At 39.3% G+C, this 19,462-nt stretch overlaps 1 protein-coding gene across 5 annotated transcripts in view; it reads left to right on the top strand.

Annotated features, from left to right (window-relative positions):
* The window catches only part of Frmpd4 (FERM and PDZ domain containing 4), an 810,201-nt gene that overhangs the window by 233,290 nt on the left and 557,449 nt on the right, over nucleotides 1-19,462 (top strand). For 2 of the 5 annotated variants that reach the window (XM_058572587.1, XM_058572589.1), the window contains exon 1: nucleotides 10,760-11,832. The exons of 1 other annotated variant lie outside the window; for it this stretch is intronic. In XM_058572587.1, the coding sequence (XP_058428570.1) occupies nucleotides 11,792-11,832 (41 nt within the window). In that variant the 5' untranslated portion in view covers nucleotides 10,760-11,791. Of the gene's footprint in view, nucleotides 1-10,129; nucleotides 10,572-10,759; nucleotides 11,833-19,462 lie in introns of those variants that run through there. 2 more of the 5 variants (XM_058572588.1, XM_058572591.1) reach the window with 2 other exon arrangements.

Genomic DNA, 19,462 nt, shown 5'->3' with positions numbered 1-19,462 from the left:
TTGAGGAACATCCATACTGACTTCCACAGTGGTTGTACTACTTTACATCTCAACAGCAGTGAAAAAGTGTTCCTTTATCTCTACATCTTCTCTAACATTTATTATTATTTGTATTATTTTTATTGGTTCTTTTTAGTTATACATGACAACAGAATTTATTTTGATAAAATTATAAAAACATGGAATATAATTTGTTCTAAGTCAGTACCCAGTACATCCCCTTCCCTTCCTTCCTCCCATCCACAGTTTCCTTCCCTCTATTCTACTGATCTTTCTGCTATTTACTTATAGTTTTTTTTTTTTTTCAATTTAGTGTATTGTGGATGTGCATGTTCCCTCTCATGCTTTAAGGTCCAGGTCAGAAGGTTGCCCCCAACCCCTGCTCTCTGGAGATTTATGTTTCCCAGCCCCATGAGTCTCCCTCCTTCAAACATGGTTTACCTTCCCCATCTTCCTATCTCTGACTTTCATGGTTTTCTCAGTCCCCATGACCACTGGGCTGAGTGAGGTGGCTGTGATATATTTGAAAACTCAGTAAATTAGAAATTACAATGCATGTGTGTAAGGATTGTTGCTTCTAGTTTGCTTGCTGTGTGATCTCTGGCAAATCACTTAACCTCCTAGGGCCTCAGTATTGTTATTTATAAATTGGAGGTAATAATCGCTGCCCCAAAGGATTGATAAGCCTGAGACTACATGTACAGAAACCTTTCTAAGCAGGAAAGCATTATATCAATGTGGAGTATCCTGATGACTATCTGGCCTATACTCTAATTATTTATATTGTTGCCTTACTGAATGTCTTATAGTTATTTGAAAAATGATTTTATGCTGTCCTCTCACAATAGTTGCTAACTCCCTGTATCAATTAGGCATGCATTCAGTACAAGTAACAGAATATCTGATTATCATTGGCTCAAGAAGGATGACAAAAAAAAAGAGATTTAATTATCTCCTAAATGAATATTTGAAATCTAACATTCCATTTTGGCTTTAGAACACAGTATTTGGCTAGGGCCAAACTCTTCCTTGCTTGTATCCCACTATCCTCAAAATCTTCACTTTCTGTTTTTACACTTGTTGCCTCATAGTTGCAAGATGATGACTACAACCCAAAATTACATTACTTCATTTAGAGGCAGGGAACAATGCGGGAAGACAGGAGTACTAGATTCTTTTTGGGGAATGGGGTCCTTAGGTAGTCTTGAAAAGGGCTTCATTTCCACATAGAAAGAGTGAGAACATGCTGGTTGGGCTGGCAACAGTGTCTGGTATAGCTCTGGAAATCAAGGTGGGTAAGAGTAGATTACCTCTTCACAGTGCCTAGTATATAGTAGATGGCATATGGTAGATCTTCAATAAATATTAATTGAGTGAATTAATAAGTAAAATAATAAATTAATATAGGAATGAGAGATTCATAATCGTGGAATAACTCCTTTCAAGTCAGACATTATTGAACATACATACATTTTACTTAAAGTTCACCCTTGTGATAGTCTTCATGATTAGAGCAATTTATCCATCAGGCAGAAGTGCTGTTATTCAAAGTGGTCTGATTGGTTTTGTCTAGTCTGGGGCAAAGGAGCAGGAATACTATGTCAGAAAGACAGCGTAACAGTGAGTCTGGATCTGAGAGTTTTAAAATGAGTTTGAAATATTAAAATTTCTCAGGCAAATATGAGGTTTTATAGTTTTTTTAATATTGCATAAGAATTCAAAATATTGTTACCGGGTATGTCACATTAAGAATTCATATTCTGACAATTATACACCAGAGGGATCTTCTAAATGACCTCTTCCCCCTTTTCTTTCCATAATTCATCTGACAAAGGAGATTCAGAGGAAAAACAGTGATTATAATCCTACATTGGTAGACTTTGGGTATATTCCTGAGAAAAATGGGTGAGAGAGGGTGGGGATAAATATGTAAAGGAAATGAGGTGATGTAATGAAGCCTAGTGGAAAGTTTATATAGCAAATATGTTTCTTGACCTGAATCAAAGTTCAGCTCATAGGGAGCTGAGCTAATAATTTTCTATTTTATAAATATATGATTAACTGGTAAAAGTTTCTGATCTTGAGTGCCTTCCTGTAAAAACTAACCTTCTTGATTACAGGATGACCAAAGTAGATAAAATCTCAAAACATTATACTTCTCTTGACCTGCAGGAAGATTCACTTGTATATCTACATTGCAAGAGAAGGGAAAGGGAATAAGAACATGGGAACTTGTTTTAACCTATTAAACTTACAGTTGAGGGAGTCAACCCTAAGACAAGTTAAGTAACATTCTAAGGGTCACTTCTACTTACAGATTTGGGAATGGGACCCAGCAGGACATGCTAGGGCCTTGTCTGTTGTTCATTCTAATGCCCTGTATGGCATTTAAAACATTTGAGTCTTCTTTAATATAATTAAATATAAGAAAAAATTGAACCATACTGGTAGAACTTGAGACATTTTTATTCCATAAATCTGTATTCAAAAGTTCCCCTTATGATGCTAGATTTATTACCAGAAAAAAATGTTTCTCATAATATAATAATCATACTTACTAAGAATTATTGTCATCACTTAGCTTTTCTGGTCTCACCTTTTGTCATCCCTAAAATGGGATAATAATACCTTCTTTGCCTAACTTCCAGGGTTACTTCCAGAACTAACAGAACAAAAGCATTTAGAAAAATTGAACCTTACAAATGCATGATATCATTCATATCTTTATTTAATACTAAAATAATAATAATTAAAACTAGCTTATCTTGTCTTCTATGTTCTAGTTCCTCCTCCATCCTCTGTAAAATATTAAGAAATATATGCAAGATAGAAAATTAAAGAAGAGAGGGGAGAAGAGTAGAGGAAGGAAGGAAAAGAGGAAGGAAGGAAGAAAACCATCCTTTCTTTGCTATTGTTACTAGTTTTTTCCTAATTTCTCAATAATCTTTTGTCTTCAGGTCTTGTATGAATCAGCCTTGTGTCACTATGACCAGAATTCCTGAAAAAACAACTTCAATGGGGAAACATTTATTTTGGCTCATGGTTTCAAAGGTTTCAGTCCATGGTTGGATAACTTCATTGCTTTGGACCTGAAATAAGATCGTATATTGTGTTTGGGAGCATGCAGTGGAGAATACTGTTCAACTAATGGCCACCAGAAAGGAGAAAAAGAGACGAAGAGTCTGAGAGAAGATAAATGCTTTCAGGGCTTGTCCCTAGTGACAAACTTCCTCCAAATAGGTTCTACTTCCCAGCCATCCATCCAGCTATCAATGAATTAATCCACTAATGAGATCAAAGCCCCCAAGATCCACTCATTTCCCAAAGTCCCCACCTCTGAACATATACATGACACTTGGAGGGACATTGCAGATTCAATCCATAGCAGATGCCAAGTCCATCTCTGTGAATATCATTTCATTAATCAAAATGAATCCCTCTGTAGAAGGTATGTTAACATATGTACTAAATTCATCATATTTAGTGGCTCATTTATGTGTCACAATTGCCCTTGGGTTTAGGCTTATAGATCTAACATCCTGTGGACATCAACTGGGCATTTTACAGCCAGGATGTGACAAAGGAATTTCATTGCTTTCCTTAAAAATTCCTGCTTCTCAGGCACCTCTGAGAATGGAGTTAGGGTCACCCCCATAACCCCTGACATACACATTTGACATCTGAGAGGATTCATTGACTTCCCCCCTCTTGACTCCATACATAATCAAATATTTAATCCTGATGATTTTATCCCCAACATAATGTTCTATCTCTTTTAAGTCTGTCATAGATTCCTTCTATATTCTAATATTTAGACTTTTTAATGCTAGAGATGAAACCCAGGGCCTCATACATGCTAGGCAATTGGTCTGCCACTGAGCCACAAACTTCTCCTGACTGGACTTCTTATTTCCAGTCTTCTCCCCGCAACTTTCAAAGTATATAATTAAAGTATCCATCTGACAAGATCATCTCATACTTTAAGCCAGTCCATTACTCCCCAACACTAACACCATGGTTCTCAAACCATGTATGAAATCATATGAAGCCTACAGTAGTGCCTTGGAGGGGAGAAAAGGGGGTGCCATTTGGGCTGGAGTCTTAATTCCCTCCTCACTCAGAGAAATCTTATTCTATATTTTCCTTTTGCATTGGAGTTCTTGGGAAAGAATTGATTTTGGAGAAAAACATATATTTTTTTTCTGTTAAAATTGGAAGCCCATTGACCAATAGGATATATATATATATTCATATTCCATGATATTGTCCCTGCCTGCATCTCCAGTTTCATCTCTCACTTTTCTCTTCTCTTTGTAGAACCAAGCAGCAACAGAGTTCCCACTTTGCCTGCATACACAGCAATTTTCGTTGCCCTAGACTATCTTCTTATGTTGTGTCCCATACCACAAAAGCCCACTAAATCCCCATCCTTACCTGTAGGATAACTAAATGTAATACCCTCTATGACTTGATATCATCACCTCTAGGAAGCCTTCCTTCTTTATCTCTAGTTGCCCCTCCTCCCCCAACAATCTTCTATCTGTAAGAGGCATTAAGTGGTATAAGACAAGAACAGTGGCTTCTGATCTTCACTTTTTTTTTTTTTTTGCTAAATATGTGTGACTCTAAGGAATTAACTTTACTTTTATAAGACATCATTTATTCATTTATTCATCCATTCATTGATCCTTCCCCCTTGCCTTATGTAGCTTACATTCTAGTAGGAGAAATAATAAAGTATCTTATGGTATGATGTGTGATGGAGAAGAATAAAACAAAGATGAATAAACAGTGCTGGAGAGTAGGGTTTTTCTATTTGTCACAAAAAAAAAGACTTTTCTGCTATCTAGAAAACTTTCCTGGCAGTCAGAACAAGGTCTGTTGAGTATAGGGCCAGTGGGCAAAGCAGGGAGACTATAGTTAGTAAGTTGTTGCATAAGTGGCAGTGGTGGAGTTGGTAAGATACATAAACAGCATGGATCTCTTTTGAAAGTATAACTGCAAGATTTGATGATTTATTTTTGGTGAAGTTAAAAAGGAAAAGTCACAGGTGGCTCCTGGATTTTGGAACTGAGCAACTAGAAGGATGGAGTTGATATTACAGCTGAAGACTGGAGGGAGGGGTCTTCTCTATGGAAATTAGTTTTAGGATATATGAAGTTCAAGATACCTATTAACATCTGATGGAGATGTTCAGTAGATGATCTGTAGTAGAGAAATCCAGGCCAGAGATATACATGTGGGAATAGTTGCATGTAGTTGATGTTCAAAATGATAAAACTCACTAAGAAATAAGCATAGACACTCAAATAGAAGAAAGTGTAGGACTGAACTCCAGGGCATTCTAATGTTTACATGTTTTCAAGATGAGACACAGTGACAGAAGAGTAGAAAAGAAAATATTGAGAAGGAGCAAATAGGAAAGAAGAAAGAAGAAAGAAAGCCAGTACAGTATGATATCCTCAAAGCCCAGTGAAGAAAATGTTTCAAGGAAGAGTGAATGATCAGCTTAGTGAAATACAGTAAGGACCAAACATTGGCCATTAGAGTTAGTTAGCTACATGAATGTTCCTGGTTACATGGACGAGAATGGTTTCAATGGAGTGGAGTGTTGATTGTAAGGGTATAAGAAAACTGATGGAATAGCCAGGCAGGGTGGTGCATACCTGTAGTTGCAGCTACTTGGGAGGTTGAGGTGGGAATGTCACAAGTTCAAACCTAGCTTCAGCAACTTAGCAAGACATATTCTTTAAAAAAAGGTGGGAGGAAGGCTGGAGATGTATCTCAGTGGTACTGTCCCTCAGTTCAATTTCCATTCCCACAAAAAAAGAACAAAGAAAAAAGAAAACAGATGGAAAAGATTCAGGATACAGTGGGATAGCAAGTACAGAGCTTGATAAAGAAGTTTTAATGTAAAGGCCAGAACAATTGGATTTAGCTGAAGGAAGACAAGTGTGGGGGGTAAGATAATTTTAAAAAATGGATGAAAAGAGCATTATTGAAGGCATCTAAGAATGACCCAGCAGTTCAAGGAAAAATGCTGATGTAGGAGAAAGAGAAAGTATCAGGATGGGGGCCTTGATCAAGCAAGAGAGGTGATGATCACATATCAGGAGGGTCAGCCGTCTCAGCACAAGAGTTCATGGACAAATGGGAGAAGGCAGAGCATATGAGCACAGAAGTAGGTAAAACTCTTCCCATTTTTGTTTACCATCTTTAAACCAGGGTATTTTAAAAATAACATAAAATATTAACTTTTTCTTTATTATTTTTTCTCTCTGCCTCCTACAACCAATTCATCAACAAACCTTGTTCAACACATACCCCAAACCTCACCACTGTTTGCCACTTCCTTGTCATGATCCTCTCTGAGCCACTACCACTACTATTATAATAGGCTCCAAAGTCATTTCTGTGCCCCATGCTCATTTCCCTCAAGAGTGGTCATTCAAGATATAAATTGGACATTACCACATTGGTGCTAAAATACCTCCTAAGTCTTCTCATTCCATGGTAACAGTTGAACAGTTTAACTTGACCTGCTGAGCCCCATCCAATCTCACCACTACAAAGTCCTCCAGTCTCATTTCTATGAACACAATACCCATTTAAACTGGCTGCCTTCCGATTTGTCAAACAGACAATAGCAGAGACTCTATCCTTGTCTGTCTTTGCTGTTGCACATGAATGTTGAGTGACAGCCTCCTTCCTGTCCACCCTATCACACATTAAATGTTGCCTCCTTAGTGTAGTCTTTCCCAACCACTTGATCTTTAGTGGCTACATGGTCACTCACTTTTAATCAAAGTGACAAATTCTCTGCACAACTTTATCTGCTATTTTTTAATTTAAACAAGGTTTTGTTTTGTTGTTTCTTATCTACCTTCCCTATTACAATATAGGTTCTATGTGAGCAGAATCTTGCCTGTTGCCTGGTCTATCTTGCAGTGCTTAGAACAAACAGTCCATGGCATATAGGTGAACTGCTGTAAATATTTATTGAATGAATGGCCACCTTACTTTGAGTTGCTATTGTTGTCAGGACTGAGGCCAGATGGTGGAGAAATGCATGGGGCTCTCTCTATTACAATTTGCAGCAAAAGAACCTCATTGGCTCTCCTGTATGGAACATCCAGCCCAATAGCAGATTCCCAACACCAGATCTAGATAAGGCCTTAACAGTGATGTAGAAATCCTTCCTCTTTCCTCTGACAAATCCCCAGAACATAAAAGATACCTCATCTTAGGGCTTTGTTGACCAATTAGGAAACAGTTTGATTCTTAAGCAATAGGGCTCACCTTTGATAAATCCAAGCAGATGTTTTAACTTTCAAAGTAGTGATGTCTGCACCCCCTCTCCTGAGAAATGAACCCAGTGCCTTGTGCATGCTAGGCAAGTGCTCCACCACTGAACTACACTTTCAGTCCCCTTTTAAAATTTATTTTGAGACAGAGTCTTGATAAATTGCCAAGGCTGGCCTCAAATTTGTCATCCTCCTGTTGTAGCATCCTGTATAGCTGTGATTACAGGTATGTGCCACCATGTTTGGCTCAAAGTGGTCATCTTAAAGGCTGAAATTTCTCCTAACAGTAATGTCAATGGTTAAGATAGTTGTGAAAAGCCTAGATTTAGCCTCCATGTGCCTAATTCAAATGTAATCCAATTCCAAGTGTTCAGTCTAGCTAAAGTAGGTATTAATTATTATTTCTATTTTACAGGTGGGAAAACTGGATCTTAGAGAAGTTGCAGTCTTTCTGCAGATTTGATGACCCTGAGTCACTTATTCATGAGCACATTCAAAAATGTTTGAAAATTTGCCTGCTTTTCAGAAATGACCAAATGTCACTTAAATCTATGAAAAGCAAATTAAATAGATTTTCAAGACTAGGAAATATGGTTTGTGATGGGCAAGTCCCTGTAAGATCTAGAAGGGGCCTTAGAAATTATCCAGGCTGGAGCTTTCAGAAAATCACAGAGATTCCCAAGATCCCACTCCTTGGCTTTTGTTTATTTTAGGCTGATTCATTTCCTGCTAGAAAAAGAAGCCTCTCCCATGCTCTGCCACACACACCTGGCACAGACAGAGAGGATAGGGCTGAGAGAACAGGTACTCAAATATCTACCTGACTGCCAGGATGGCTCAAAGGTATAAACTGGCGGTGTTAGCATGTTTCAGGGGAGCAGATTCTTCCATTTTTACATTAATGAGAAACAAAGAAGGAGGAGGAGAATCTCTTTGTTTTAGAAAATGCTATCAATCCATTAAAAAGCACACTAGATAATTAGTGTATCAGAGGAGCATAAAGACCTGGAGAAGCCAGTCATTCCCCTGGTGCCTATTTTGTTGTGAAGCATCAGCATCTGCACCATTCATAATTGTAGTGTAGAAATTGGCACAGGAAGAAGCTGAGTAGCAAGCTGTTCCAGGTAGTCCAGATGTCTTGAAGGGAGGCTGTCTATAAGTAAATACAATGCCTATTTCCTGTCACTTTTACTGTTTTGAATAAGAAGAAATTGGTACCTAGAATAATTCCTTTTATAAATTTTTTTGGTGCTTAGGGATTGAACTTAGCATTTTATGCATGCTAATCATGTGCTTTAGCACTGAGCTATATACCCTTATCCCCTAATAATTCTTGATTAATAGGGTATTCTTTTTTAAAAAAAAAAGGCATCTAAATTATCATGCTATCAAAAAGAAGCACTTTTCCAAAATACATTCTCCAAAGCCATCGCTGTAGTCCTTTTCTCCCAATCAAGAGCTGGTCTTGTGATACCAGATATTGTTGCCTCAGAGATAAAGGAAGGTGTTGGTGACCTCTCTATTGAGAAGGGGTAGTAAGGGTGAAGAGAAAAAAAATAAACAACTGAAAAAAATGAGAGGACCTTACTTCCATCATTAACAACCCCAAAGAGGACAAAGGATGCAGGAAAAAGAGAGCAGTGGGAAGGGACAAACATCCATGAGGACTTAGAGGCTTCAGAACTCACAGGGAATGCTTGACCAGCTTTTATTTGGCTGTCAATTGAATGATTCACTCAACAAATATTTATTAAGGGCCTTCTACATCCAGGTAACTGTTCTAGGCATTTGGGATCCATCAGTAAAAACAACAAAGCAAAAAAAAAAAAAAAAAAAAAAGAAAAAGAAAAGGAATAACAACAACAAAAACAAAGATCCCTTTCCTTATAGAGCTTTCATTCCAGTGGAAGATTCAGATAAGAAGCCATAATGGATTTTGGACCACCAAATAAAGTTTCAATTTCAAGCCCTGCTTGGACTTAAAAAAAAAAAATACATGATCTAGTGTGCTGGTGGGTGATAAGTACTATGGAAACAAGAAAGCAAAATCCCAAAATAACCAGTTAATAGGGACTTGCAGTCCAGGGTGTGAGGACCTTGCTCTTTTAAATAGGTTTTTCCAAACTTGATATTTTAGAAATGATATTTGTGCAAAGACTTCATAGGGTAAAGAACTGTCCATGCAAATGTCTGAGGGAAGAGTATCCCAGGTTGAGGGGACAACCATAGCAAAGAGTCTTAGGTTGAATGATATGTACAGAGTTTGAAGAAGAGAAAGGAGGTCTGTGTTGCTGGAGCCCAGTGTGGGGAGGGGGCAGGAGAAGAGTGAGAGGCAGAAGTCAGAGATGGAGCCTTGTTGGTTGTTGTAGGAGTGCAACTTCATCTCAAAGAAGAATGGAGAGCTTTTGCAGAGTTTGGATCAGACAAGTAACCTTATCTGACCCAAGTTTTAAAAAACATCTCTTTGGTACATTGAGAATGGATTATGGCATAAAAAGAAAAGATTTCTCTTTTTTAAACACATTGCCTTACTTATGTGACAGGGTTGCTATGAGACTCAAATGCAAAAGTGCTTTTAAAATTATAAAGCACAGTGAAGACCCAAATCATAATTATTTTACACAAACAATACGGGGTTCAAAAGCCAAGGTCTCTCTTGCCTTTCTCTGATCCATGAAAAGTAACTGCGTTCATTAAACTGGTCTGCGTGCAAGAAGCTAAAGGAAAATTGATTCTGTTTATTCAAAAATGTGATTTTATGCCCGAGTTTGAAATAATTTAGATTGTGCAGATTGCTACTGATTTCATGTTTAATTATAAAAGAAATGCCTTAAAAAACGTGGAAGTACTAGGCTTGAATATTGAAGACTTTAAATATAACAGCAGACCAGTATAGGAGCAGAAGTCTGGGAAGTTTAAATCTATTTCCTTTTCCTTAATCCCCTCAGAAAGCTAGACGCACTGGCTAGATCCTCCAACATTTCGCGGGTGGTATCTTTTCTTTGCGGTGGCCCTGCTACCAAGTAAACGCTGCTGGGTGGGAGCACTTTGTGCGGCCAGCTGACCTTCAGAGAGTCTGGGGAGAAATTTTAAAGGCTTTTGGAGAACAGGCTTTGAGGCTCCAAGAAGAGAAAGGGGCCCCAGGAAGCCCGAGCCTCCCGGGAGATTGAATGAGTTAATGAACGGGCGTGATTGTCCAAGACAATTATGTAAAAGAGAAGGCGAGGAGTTCTAAATGGCTGCAACTTGGAGTTTACTCTGCCTAAGGTGAGTGTTTGTGCTTCTGTGATTTTGTTTCTCGGGCAAGGTTTTTTTTTTTTTTTTTTTCCCCCTTTCCAGTCTTCACCCACCGCTCAATTAAAAAAAAAAAAAAAAAAAGCAACTCGCTCTGCCGGCCAGACCCCCCATTCTTATCCCTTCTCTGCCTTTAGCTTCCGAGCCCCAATCAAATTAGCCTCTGCACCACAGCGCCTGGGACCCTCAGCGCAATCCGCCTCTAGTAAAGAGCAGCTGTGTTGTGTTTACCGCGCCCACCCGCCCCCCATGCCTCCTGCTGTTGCCGCTGTGGTGCCGCTGTCCAAAGAACACACCTTCCCGGCCAACCCAGTTGTCACATCTTGCCCCAGCAGTCGGTGGGGAAGCAGTGGAAACTCTGCGCTCTCCAAATTGAGCCCGCTGCGCTGTGCATCTCCCTTGCCTTCCCCTTGACAAATTATCCAGTCTCAGTCAACCCTGCTCCTTCCCGAACGCTAGTTTTGTTTACTGAACAAACCAAGGCTTTGGGCAGCCTGCGGTTGCAGGGCTCTCCTTGGGTTTGGGGAGACGGGGTAGCGTTCAGGGTCCTCCCTGGTGCCATTGACCGTTCGACTAGATCTTTCAGATCTGGAGGCACAAGCAGCGGGTGACAGGAGAGTGCCCCCTCCCCCCCAGGCGGATGGGGGTGGGGAGAGGAGAAGGGACTCGGCTAGGGGAAGGAGGCTGGGAGGCAGCTGCAGTGCCGTGAGGGGTGCGTGCGCGTGTGCCAAGCTTGCCCGCCGCCTCCAGGCTCAGTCTGTGCTCTTCGGCGTGTGGGGCACAGGGTCCCAAGGGCCAGGGAGCAGGAGCAGTGCCCCTCGCCTGGCCTTGCCTTCGCAGGGCATCGGGTCGTCCCCGGGCGGAGCGCACGGGGCGGGGCGCAAGACCCGGGCCGCTCTCCCCGCCCCCTCCCCGCCGCTCGCGCCCAGCCTGGCTCCCTCTCCATTGAGTTTTCCCAGCGCCAGCGCCCATCAATGGTCCTGCTCGGGGATGCACACGCAGCTCACGGCCGGAGGGGGGTAGCAGCCGCCGCCTCCAGGTGCAGGCTCTGCCCGGCCGCCGCCGCCACCGCCGCCGCTGCCACCAGAGCCCCAGGCGCGCTGAGGTCCCCGCGATGGGGCTGCTGAGGCTGCTGTTGCTGGCGTGAGAAGGGGCAACAAAGTCGCCCGGCTCTGGGATCCCCCGCTGCCTGCATGGATGTCTTCAGCTTTGTGAAGATTGCAAAGCTCTCGAGGTAGGGGCCGCGCCGGTTTTCTTTGCACCTAGGGCCGCTGCCGCCTAGGGCAACTTGGTGCTTTATTTTTCGGGAGGCTTGGGGGAAGAAAAGCTGGACAGAGCAGCAGGGTTTAAGATAAAGCTGAAACCAGGTGGCCAGGGGCTGCCGTGTTCAACTTGTTTCTAACTGACTGGTGGGGTTTGTGTGTCCGGCTGTGGACCACACAGAGAGACACACATGCTCCCCCCCCCAGCCCCCAATGTTCATGGCAGTTTGTCTTCCCTTAGGGAAAGCCCCAGTGGTGCTTGGGGTCACATGTATAATTCAGGGCCAAGAGAAGATGGTTGTAATTGCTACTGCTAGGGAAAGACAGGAGTACTTGAAGTGTGTGTGAGTGCCTTCCAAACAGCAGTGACTAAAAGTGCCCCCCCCCTTCCTCCCACCCCTGAATTAGACCTCCACACCCTGGAAAAGTCAGTTTGTAGGTCGACCCAGGTGTTCCCAACAGTGACCCAGATGGCAAAGCCATGGAGATAGAAGAGAAAGACTTTCAGCCTTTCTTTGAGAAACTATATATTCTTAAGCCTTGAAAGATTTAGAAATTTGCCTCCAAGTAGCCATGTTGTTGAAACTGAAGAAAAACAATCTAATGGGGCAGATTTCTCCAGCAGTGCTGACAGAAAAGGAACATTTCCACTTTGGGGCCTCTAGGTGTTACCTAGTCCTTCTGCTCCTGCCCTAATGTGCTTCCAAAGTCTGCATTGAACAAATGAAGTAAGGTCTTATGCTGGTAGCATTAACTGGGAAGAGCCAGATATGAGAGGTCTTAGAAAACCATTCCTAATCTTCTCTGTCCAAGTCTCTGCAAGGGCTGGCCCTCTGCCCCTGGACCTCTGGGGAGGTAGGAACAAGGAGGTAGACAGTTGTGTTTTTACAGGCTGCAGTTGAAAGACTTGCTTGCAATACGGAGAGACTAATTCTAGGTTTTCTTTCACTCTTTAGTATCAGAGTGAGATGTGTTGATTGCATCAGGCAGGGATGAACAGCCTCCAAAAGCCTGAGGCAGAAGAGTATGTTGACTTTGCTTTGCTAAATTCCATCTGGGCCATCTCAACCTTTCAGTTTGGATATTGCCATTCAGATGGGCCTCTCTCCAACATCCACAGGTCTTTGTTCTTCCTAATCATTTTCACCTGCCCTCTGTATTCACATGGGTCAATCTTCATGTTAAACAGATTTCTCCAGGGAAAGGGGGCCGATGTAACTTCCATTGGGTAGACTGGTGATGGGTAAGTAAATATGTGCTCCTTAGAGCCGCCCACGAGAGGTCTCTGCAGATCAGAAGATTGATGTGTTAAGCAGTGGATGATTGTAGTGTAGCAAATTGTTTGGTTTTACATTGATATCATAGAGGGCCATGGCTTCACACCACTGTTCTATTAACTTCTTGTGTGCTTCTGCCTATGGCTGGATTATAAACAGCTGTCAAATGATGAACCATAGTAAGCAAATAGCCATGGGCAAGTTTAGAGATTGTGTGGTGCCCTCTGTGTGATGGACAGAAATATCACTAAAGGAAGAGAGAAGTTCCACTAAGAGTATAGTTTAAGTGTTAGTGGCCTGGAGTGCTAAAACCAACAAGATTAACAAAACATCTAGACCTCCGGTGTAGTCCTTTAACAGGAGCTTTGGAGAGGTCAGTGCTGTGTGTCAGGGGAAAGATGTTTTTTTTATATTAATGTTAATCAATTCTAGCATACTTTGATGATATTCACAAACCTGAATATTTGTAAAACCCAAGCCAGGCTGTGTAGGTGGGTAGAATTAGTATCTTATTTTAAAAGAGTGTTTAAATTTTAGTAAATGAGAATGAATTTCACTTTCTGTCCTCCTTGTGATCCAATGGAGTGTTTAGAGAAAGAAGGTGCATATGTTCTGAGCCACTGTACCAGTTAAAAAATCTACCATCAACAGGAATTCTTCCTTTTCTTCATTGTGAGCTTAACAATGGTCCCCAGGCTGAAACAGAGACACCTTTGGAGGGCAATTGGCCTGCAGAAAAACGTTTGCAGCTGCTGGTTTCTGCCCTTGAGGGAAGAAAGTCTTGAGCATGTGTGTTTAAAATACTCACAGAAATCAAGTTGTTTTCTCAAAGGTGAAGTATAAAAGTGCTTACATGGCAGGATTTTCCTGATTTCAGAATGGATAATCTTCCTAAAGGATTTAGCTTTGATCTACATGGTTACTTGAGTGTTTAAAATTCTCTTGGTTTAGAGGCAAACATACATAGTTTTCCTGGATGTTAGCCTTGTCTTTGGTTCCTATGAACTTGAGTTTCTAAAGGTTGATTCTAAAAGCATTTCCTATAACTGATATTTGCCAAGTGTCCTATCTGTGAGTTAAGACAGTGGTAATTACAGAGCATTCCAAGAGAATATTAATCCAAACAGGAATTAGTAAACTACACGTTTGGCTTTCCAAAGTACATTCAACCATGTTCACAGAATCTGTGGCCCTTTAATCATGTGAAAAGTCAGAATTCAAATTACCTCTCAAGTACCCAGTGCCATCTTTTGATAATCACTTAAAAAATTATTGCCAAGCATCAGAATAGCTGGCAAGTGGTTGCAGCCCTTTACACCATCTGTGTTAGTTGTGACCCTTGATCACATCCTATGTGGGTGGCACAGTGTGTCATGGTTCTATCTGAAGGTGTTTTTTACTTGTTCTTCTAATTTTCTGGTTATTAAACTGCTTTATAGTTTACATGCAGTGTAACTTCACCGTTTCCCTGGTAACAGTTATATATCATTTTCCATCTTTGTAGATGAGAGCATTACAGATGATTGCTTTATAAACCAGTAATAGTATAAAACTAGGCATATATTTTTATTGTTACTGCACTTTGTATTGACTATTTCATTTGTAAAGCAGATGCACTCTTTCAAATGTTTATAAAAGAATATAGTTCAGTAGAAAAACATATGATTATGCCCCTTTTGCTTAAGAGAGGTGATTTGAAACCCCAAATTCATACAGGTATTATTTAACTGAGCAATGTGTTCCTGAATTGAATTCCTGACTTCTTTTCGTTAAGCACTCTGAGATAATAACTGGGTCCCAACTATTAATATAAAGATATTTCTTACAGAATTAGGTACATTTTGGAGGTGCTTTATTTTATATTTTCTGATAGCTGCATGGGTTATATTGTGGTATATAGAAGTGACTAATAAAGTGTTAATTTTGTTAAAAGCATATTTGAGGAAGAATAAAAGTATGTACTTATGGATTCCTTTGTTTTTTTTTTTTATTTAGATACTATGAAACTTCTATTTTTTAAATTTTTGTATTATTCAGAATTAAATATTTCCCAGGGAAATGGAGAAGTTAAAGAAGAAATACAAGAGGTCAGAGTTTCCCATATCCTTTATTTTTACCTGAGTAATTACATTAATATTGCTGATAATAGTGAGCTCTGGAGGCTAGCAATGAAAAAAAAAACAAACATTCTGGATTTGAATTTTATTAAAAATGCTACTTGCTCCTCTTCTGAGCCTTTCCTGAATTCTGCTGATTTTTGTGGCTGTCAGGAGGTGAAATGATGGAGTTTCATAACAGAACTAGATTCCTGTTTTAGGAATGTTTAACTTGTGTTTCCCAGGGGTTGTTAGTGTGCAGCTGAAAAAGTCTAGTCACTCTTGGTTTGGGAAAGAAGGCATCTAGTTCAAGCTTTGTACCATTTCAAGCCAGTATGTCTGTCTTTCTGTCTATCTGTCTTTCTCTCTCTGATAAGTGTATTTCACCTTCTTGCTCTGAGGTTTACCAGAGAATGTCAGCTTCTGTGAAAATCACTTGTACTTTAAATGAATAACCTGCAAGTTCTTGTTTTCTGCTTATGGACCATCCAGGTGTTTGTTGTCTCTCTTACACACACACACACACACACACACACACTGTTCAATGTTATTAATTTATTCTTTATTATTCCACTTGGGGTTTACCATAGAAGCTTAGCTGTGAGAGAATATACGTTATTGATGAATTAGCAGTGTTTATTTTCCTTTTGCTATTTGGGGGATTGAATCCAGGGCCTGGCACATGCTAGACAAGTGCTCTACCACTGAGCTACACCTTGGGCCCCTAGAAATTTATATTTAAGGAGTGATTTTGAAAACACTGATTTAACACTTGACACAATAAGAAAAATTGATACTGTTTTTTTTTTTGTTGTTGTTGTTTAAACAGCAGTCCTGAAATTTACCACTCATATACCATCAAGTGATCTTGAACGTTGAAAGCTAATCATATTGCAGAAATAAAAATTATGAATAGGTTAAACAAAGAGTTGGCAAACTAATACCTATGGACCAGATCTGGCTTTCGGACTGTTATGATACATCCTGTGAGCCAAGAATGTTTCTTTATTTTTAAATGATTCAAAAAAACAAAACAGCAAGAAAACAAAAGAGTGATAAGAAATTTAAATTTCAGTGTCCATAAATAAAGTTTTATTGGAACACAGCCATACTTATTCATTTATGTATTGTCTATGGCTGCATTTGTTCCACAACTGCAAAGTCAAATAGATGCCACAGAAATGCTATGGCCCACAGAGCCTGAAATATCTACTGTTTGGCTTTTACAGAGAAAGTTTACTGACCCCCGGATCAAATGATGCCTTTTTCTGTTTTCATCATGATCAGCACACATATGGGCACATACACATGTCAAGTTGAGCATATTAAGTACTCAAATTCACTACTGTACATTCACAATTAATTTAGACTTTCATTGAAACTTCTGATCTCAAATTATTTATTCAATTGTACAATGGCCACTAAAAACCATTATAATTGCCCAACTGGTATCTGTTGCACTTAGGGAAATTATGCATGGTTATTCTTTGGTCATTAAGTTAGCCTTCTTTCTTTAGGCTGGAGAGTTACTTGTTGGAATGATGCTTGCCTTCTATAGCCTTTAAACTTCTAGCTCAACGTGAATGGAAAAAGAATGGGCAATAATACTTTTAAAGCCTCAAACAATTTGTGCTGGAGAACTGATAATCAAGTCCACAGGAGAATGCTGAGTATTTCCTTACAGTACACTTGAGCCATCTGGTCCTAATGGCTAATGACCTTCCCTAATCTGTTTGCAAATGGAAAAAAAAAAAACTAGATAAGTGGATTTAGTTGTAGGCAGAGGAATGCAGGTAGGCTGTATCAATGTGGAGTTGAGTTTAACCTCACATTTTTTTATGATCTGACTGAGAACATTGTAATGAAAAACTATAGACTATCTTTAGTTCTTTATAGTGAAATCATATCAAAAATATGCTGTTTTCTACTGAGTAATTTAGGTCATTTTGTACTTAAGCTCTGAAAGTTATCTTGAGGAAATCTAAGCCTTAGTTTTAGATAACAATGTTAACATTCCTATTTTTCCTGGCAAAGAGAAGAGAAGGGTTTTCTGCCTGAACTGTTCCTCCAGAAACATATTTTCAAGTATGGCTTACAGTATTTGGCATATGATAAACCCTCCATACTAAATAATTTGGAGTCAAATCATATACAATCCACTCTGATACTTGTTGCAAACAAATGGTCATTTTGTTTACCTGAACAATTCTCATGATCAGTACTTCTTGAATGTAATGGAGTTTAAGTTAATATGTTAGAAGTAAATGGCCTGCTCTTGGCCCAAGTCTCAGAGAATAAACTTTTATTTCTATTTTGACATTCAAAACATATCTTTTTCTGTGAATGATGGTTAAAAAGTCATCAACTTGAACTTCTAAGAAACCTGTGCTTTACTACTATAAGCTGAACAAGCAAGTTATGATTACATTTAAATAGATTTGTATAGATTCCGCTATGTTAGGAAGTCCTTTAAGAATGGTAAGAAAGCACGGTCTTTTTTATGAAGGATATATTTCTAAAGTTTGAAAAGGAATAGTAGTTTCCCTATAATTACAATTTACTCTCAGGCTTTAATTTTTATTTTAGTTATTTTTCATGTTTCCTAAGTTTTTTGATTTAATGAAAATAAGAACATGAGTTTTATCTGAAACAGATAAGCTTAAACCCCATTAAGTCCCATCATCCCAGATGTGGGACATGTATAAAGAGTTAAATTGAGCAACAAATATACCACTCACCCTAAATTTTGAAGTCATGTTTTAAGAGTTCTGTTCCTTCCCTCTTTCTTTCTTTCTCTCTGTTTCTTTCTTCCTTCCTTCTTTGAGTACCTAGGATTGTACCCAGGGGTGCTCTACCACTGAGCCACACCGCAGCCTTTTTTTTTTTTAATTTAAATTTTTTATTTTTTAGTTGTTGGTAGACCTTTATTTATTTGTTTTTTTTTTATTTATATGTGATGCTGAGAATCAAACCCAGTGCCTCGCTCATATTAGGCAAGTGTGCTACCACTGAGCCCCAGCCCCAGCCCCTCATCTCAGTTCTTTTTATTTTCATTTTGAGACAGGATCTTACTGTGTTGGCAAGGCTGTCCTTGAACTTGCAATCCTCCTGCCTCAGCCTTCCATGTTACTGGGATTATATGCATGTGCCACCATGGAATTCTGTTCTTTTGAGAAAAATGATATGTCAATGATTAGAGCATTTGAAAAAATATATGTAAAATATGTAAGGTCTAGATTATTATTTTAACCTATTTTAATGCACCTGTGTGAATCTTTTTTTAAAAACATTTTATTTTTATGTGGTGCTGAGGATTAAACCCAGTACCTCACATGTGCTAGGTAAGCTACAACCCCAGCCCCTCAATCTTTTTTTAAATTTTATTTATTTATTAAAAATGTTTTTAGTTGGGGCTGAGGTTTTGGCTAAACAGATAAAGCACTTGCCTGGCATGTGTGAGGCACTGGGTTCGATTCTCAGCACCACATATAAATAATAAAATAAAGGTCCATCAACAACTAAAAATACATATATTTTATTAAAAAAAGTAGATGGACACAATACCTTTATTTCATTTATTTTTTTACGTGGTGCTGAGGATTGAACCCAGGGCCTCATACTTGGTAGGCAATCATTCTACCACTGAGCTACGACCCCTGTGTCAATCTTCTTGAAATCTTTGCAGAATTGAAAACTTGGAATTTAATGGAGTAAAAGAAAGCAATAGAGTTTGATGTGGTAGGGCAGCCATCCTGGGAAACTTAGCAAAACCCTGTGTCAAAATAAAATTCAAAAAGACTGGGAATGTAGCTTAGTGATAGACCACATGAATCACAAAGAATATTTAATACAGGTTTCCACTCTTTGCAGAGGTATGTATTTTCCTGTTCTTCCTTTAAGTTCTTAGACTCTTAGAAGTTACTATTGCATTTGTAGGTTAATTTTGAAGCTTTCTGAATTGACTCTTCTATTTACTTGCTCCACATTCTTTATCTTCACCTTTTCAGATTTGGTACACATTCCCTTTATTTCCTTTGGATATCATATTTCTGGACACTTATTACTTCTTTTTCCTAGCCTTAACTTCCTCTTCAGCTCGAATCACACATGTATACACACATGCATCCCTAACTCTAGCCATGCTGAACTTCTTAAAAGTCATAAAAGATGCCACACCTTTGAGCCTTTGTATAAATTCCTCATCTTGTCTGGAATAAACTTTATATTGC

This window comes from Marmota monax, unplaced genomic scaffold (genome assembly GCF_021218885.2).
Source record: "Marmota monax isolate L192 unplaced genomic scaffold, Marmota_monax_Labrador192_F-V1.1 WCK01_AAM20220418_F8-fsc00089, whole genome shotgun sequence".
Classification (NCBI taxonomy): Eukaryota; Metazoa; Chordata; class Mammalia; order Rodentia; family Sciuridae; genus Marmota; species Marmota monax.
Note: the sequence above shows the minus strand (reverse complement) of the source record. Positions and strands in the feature narration are given on the sequence as shown.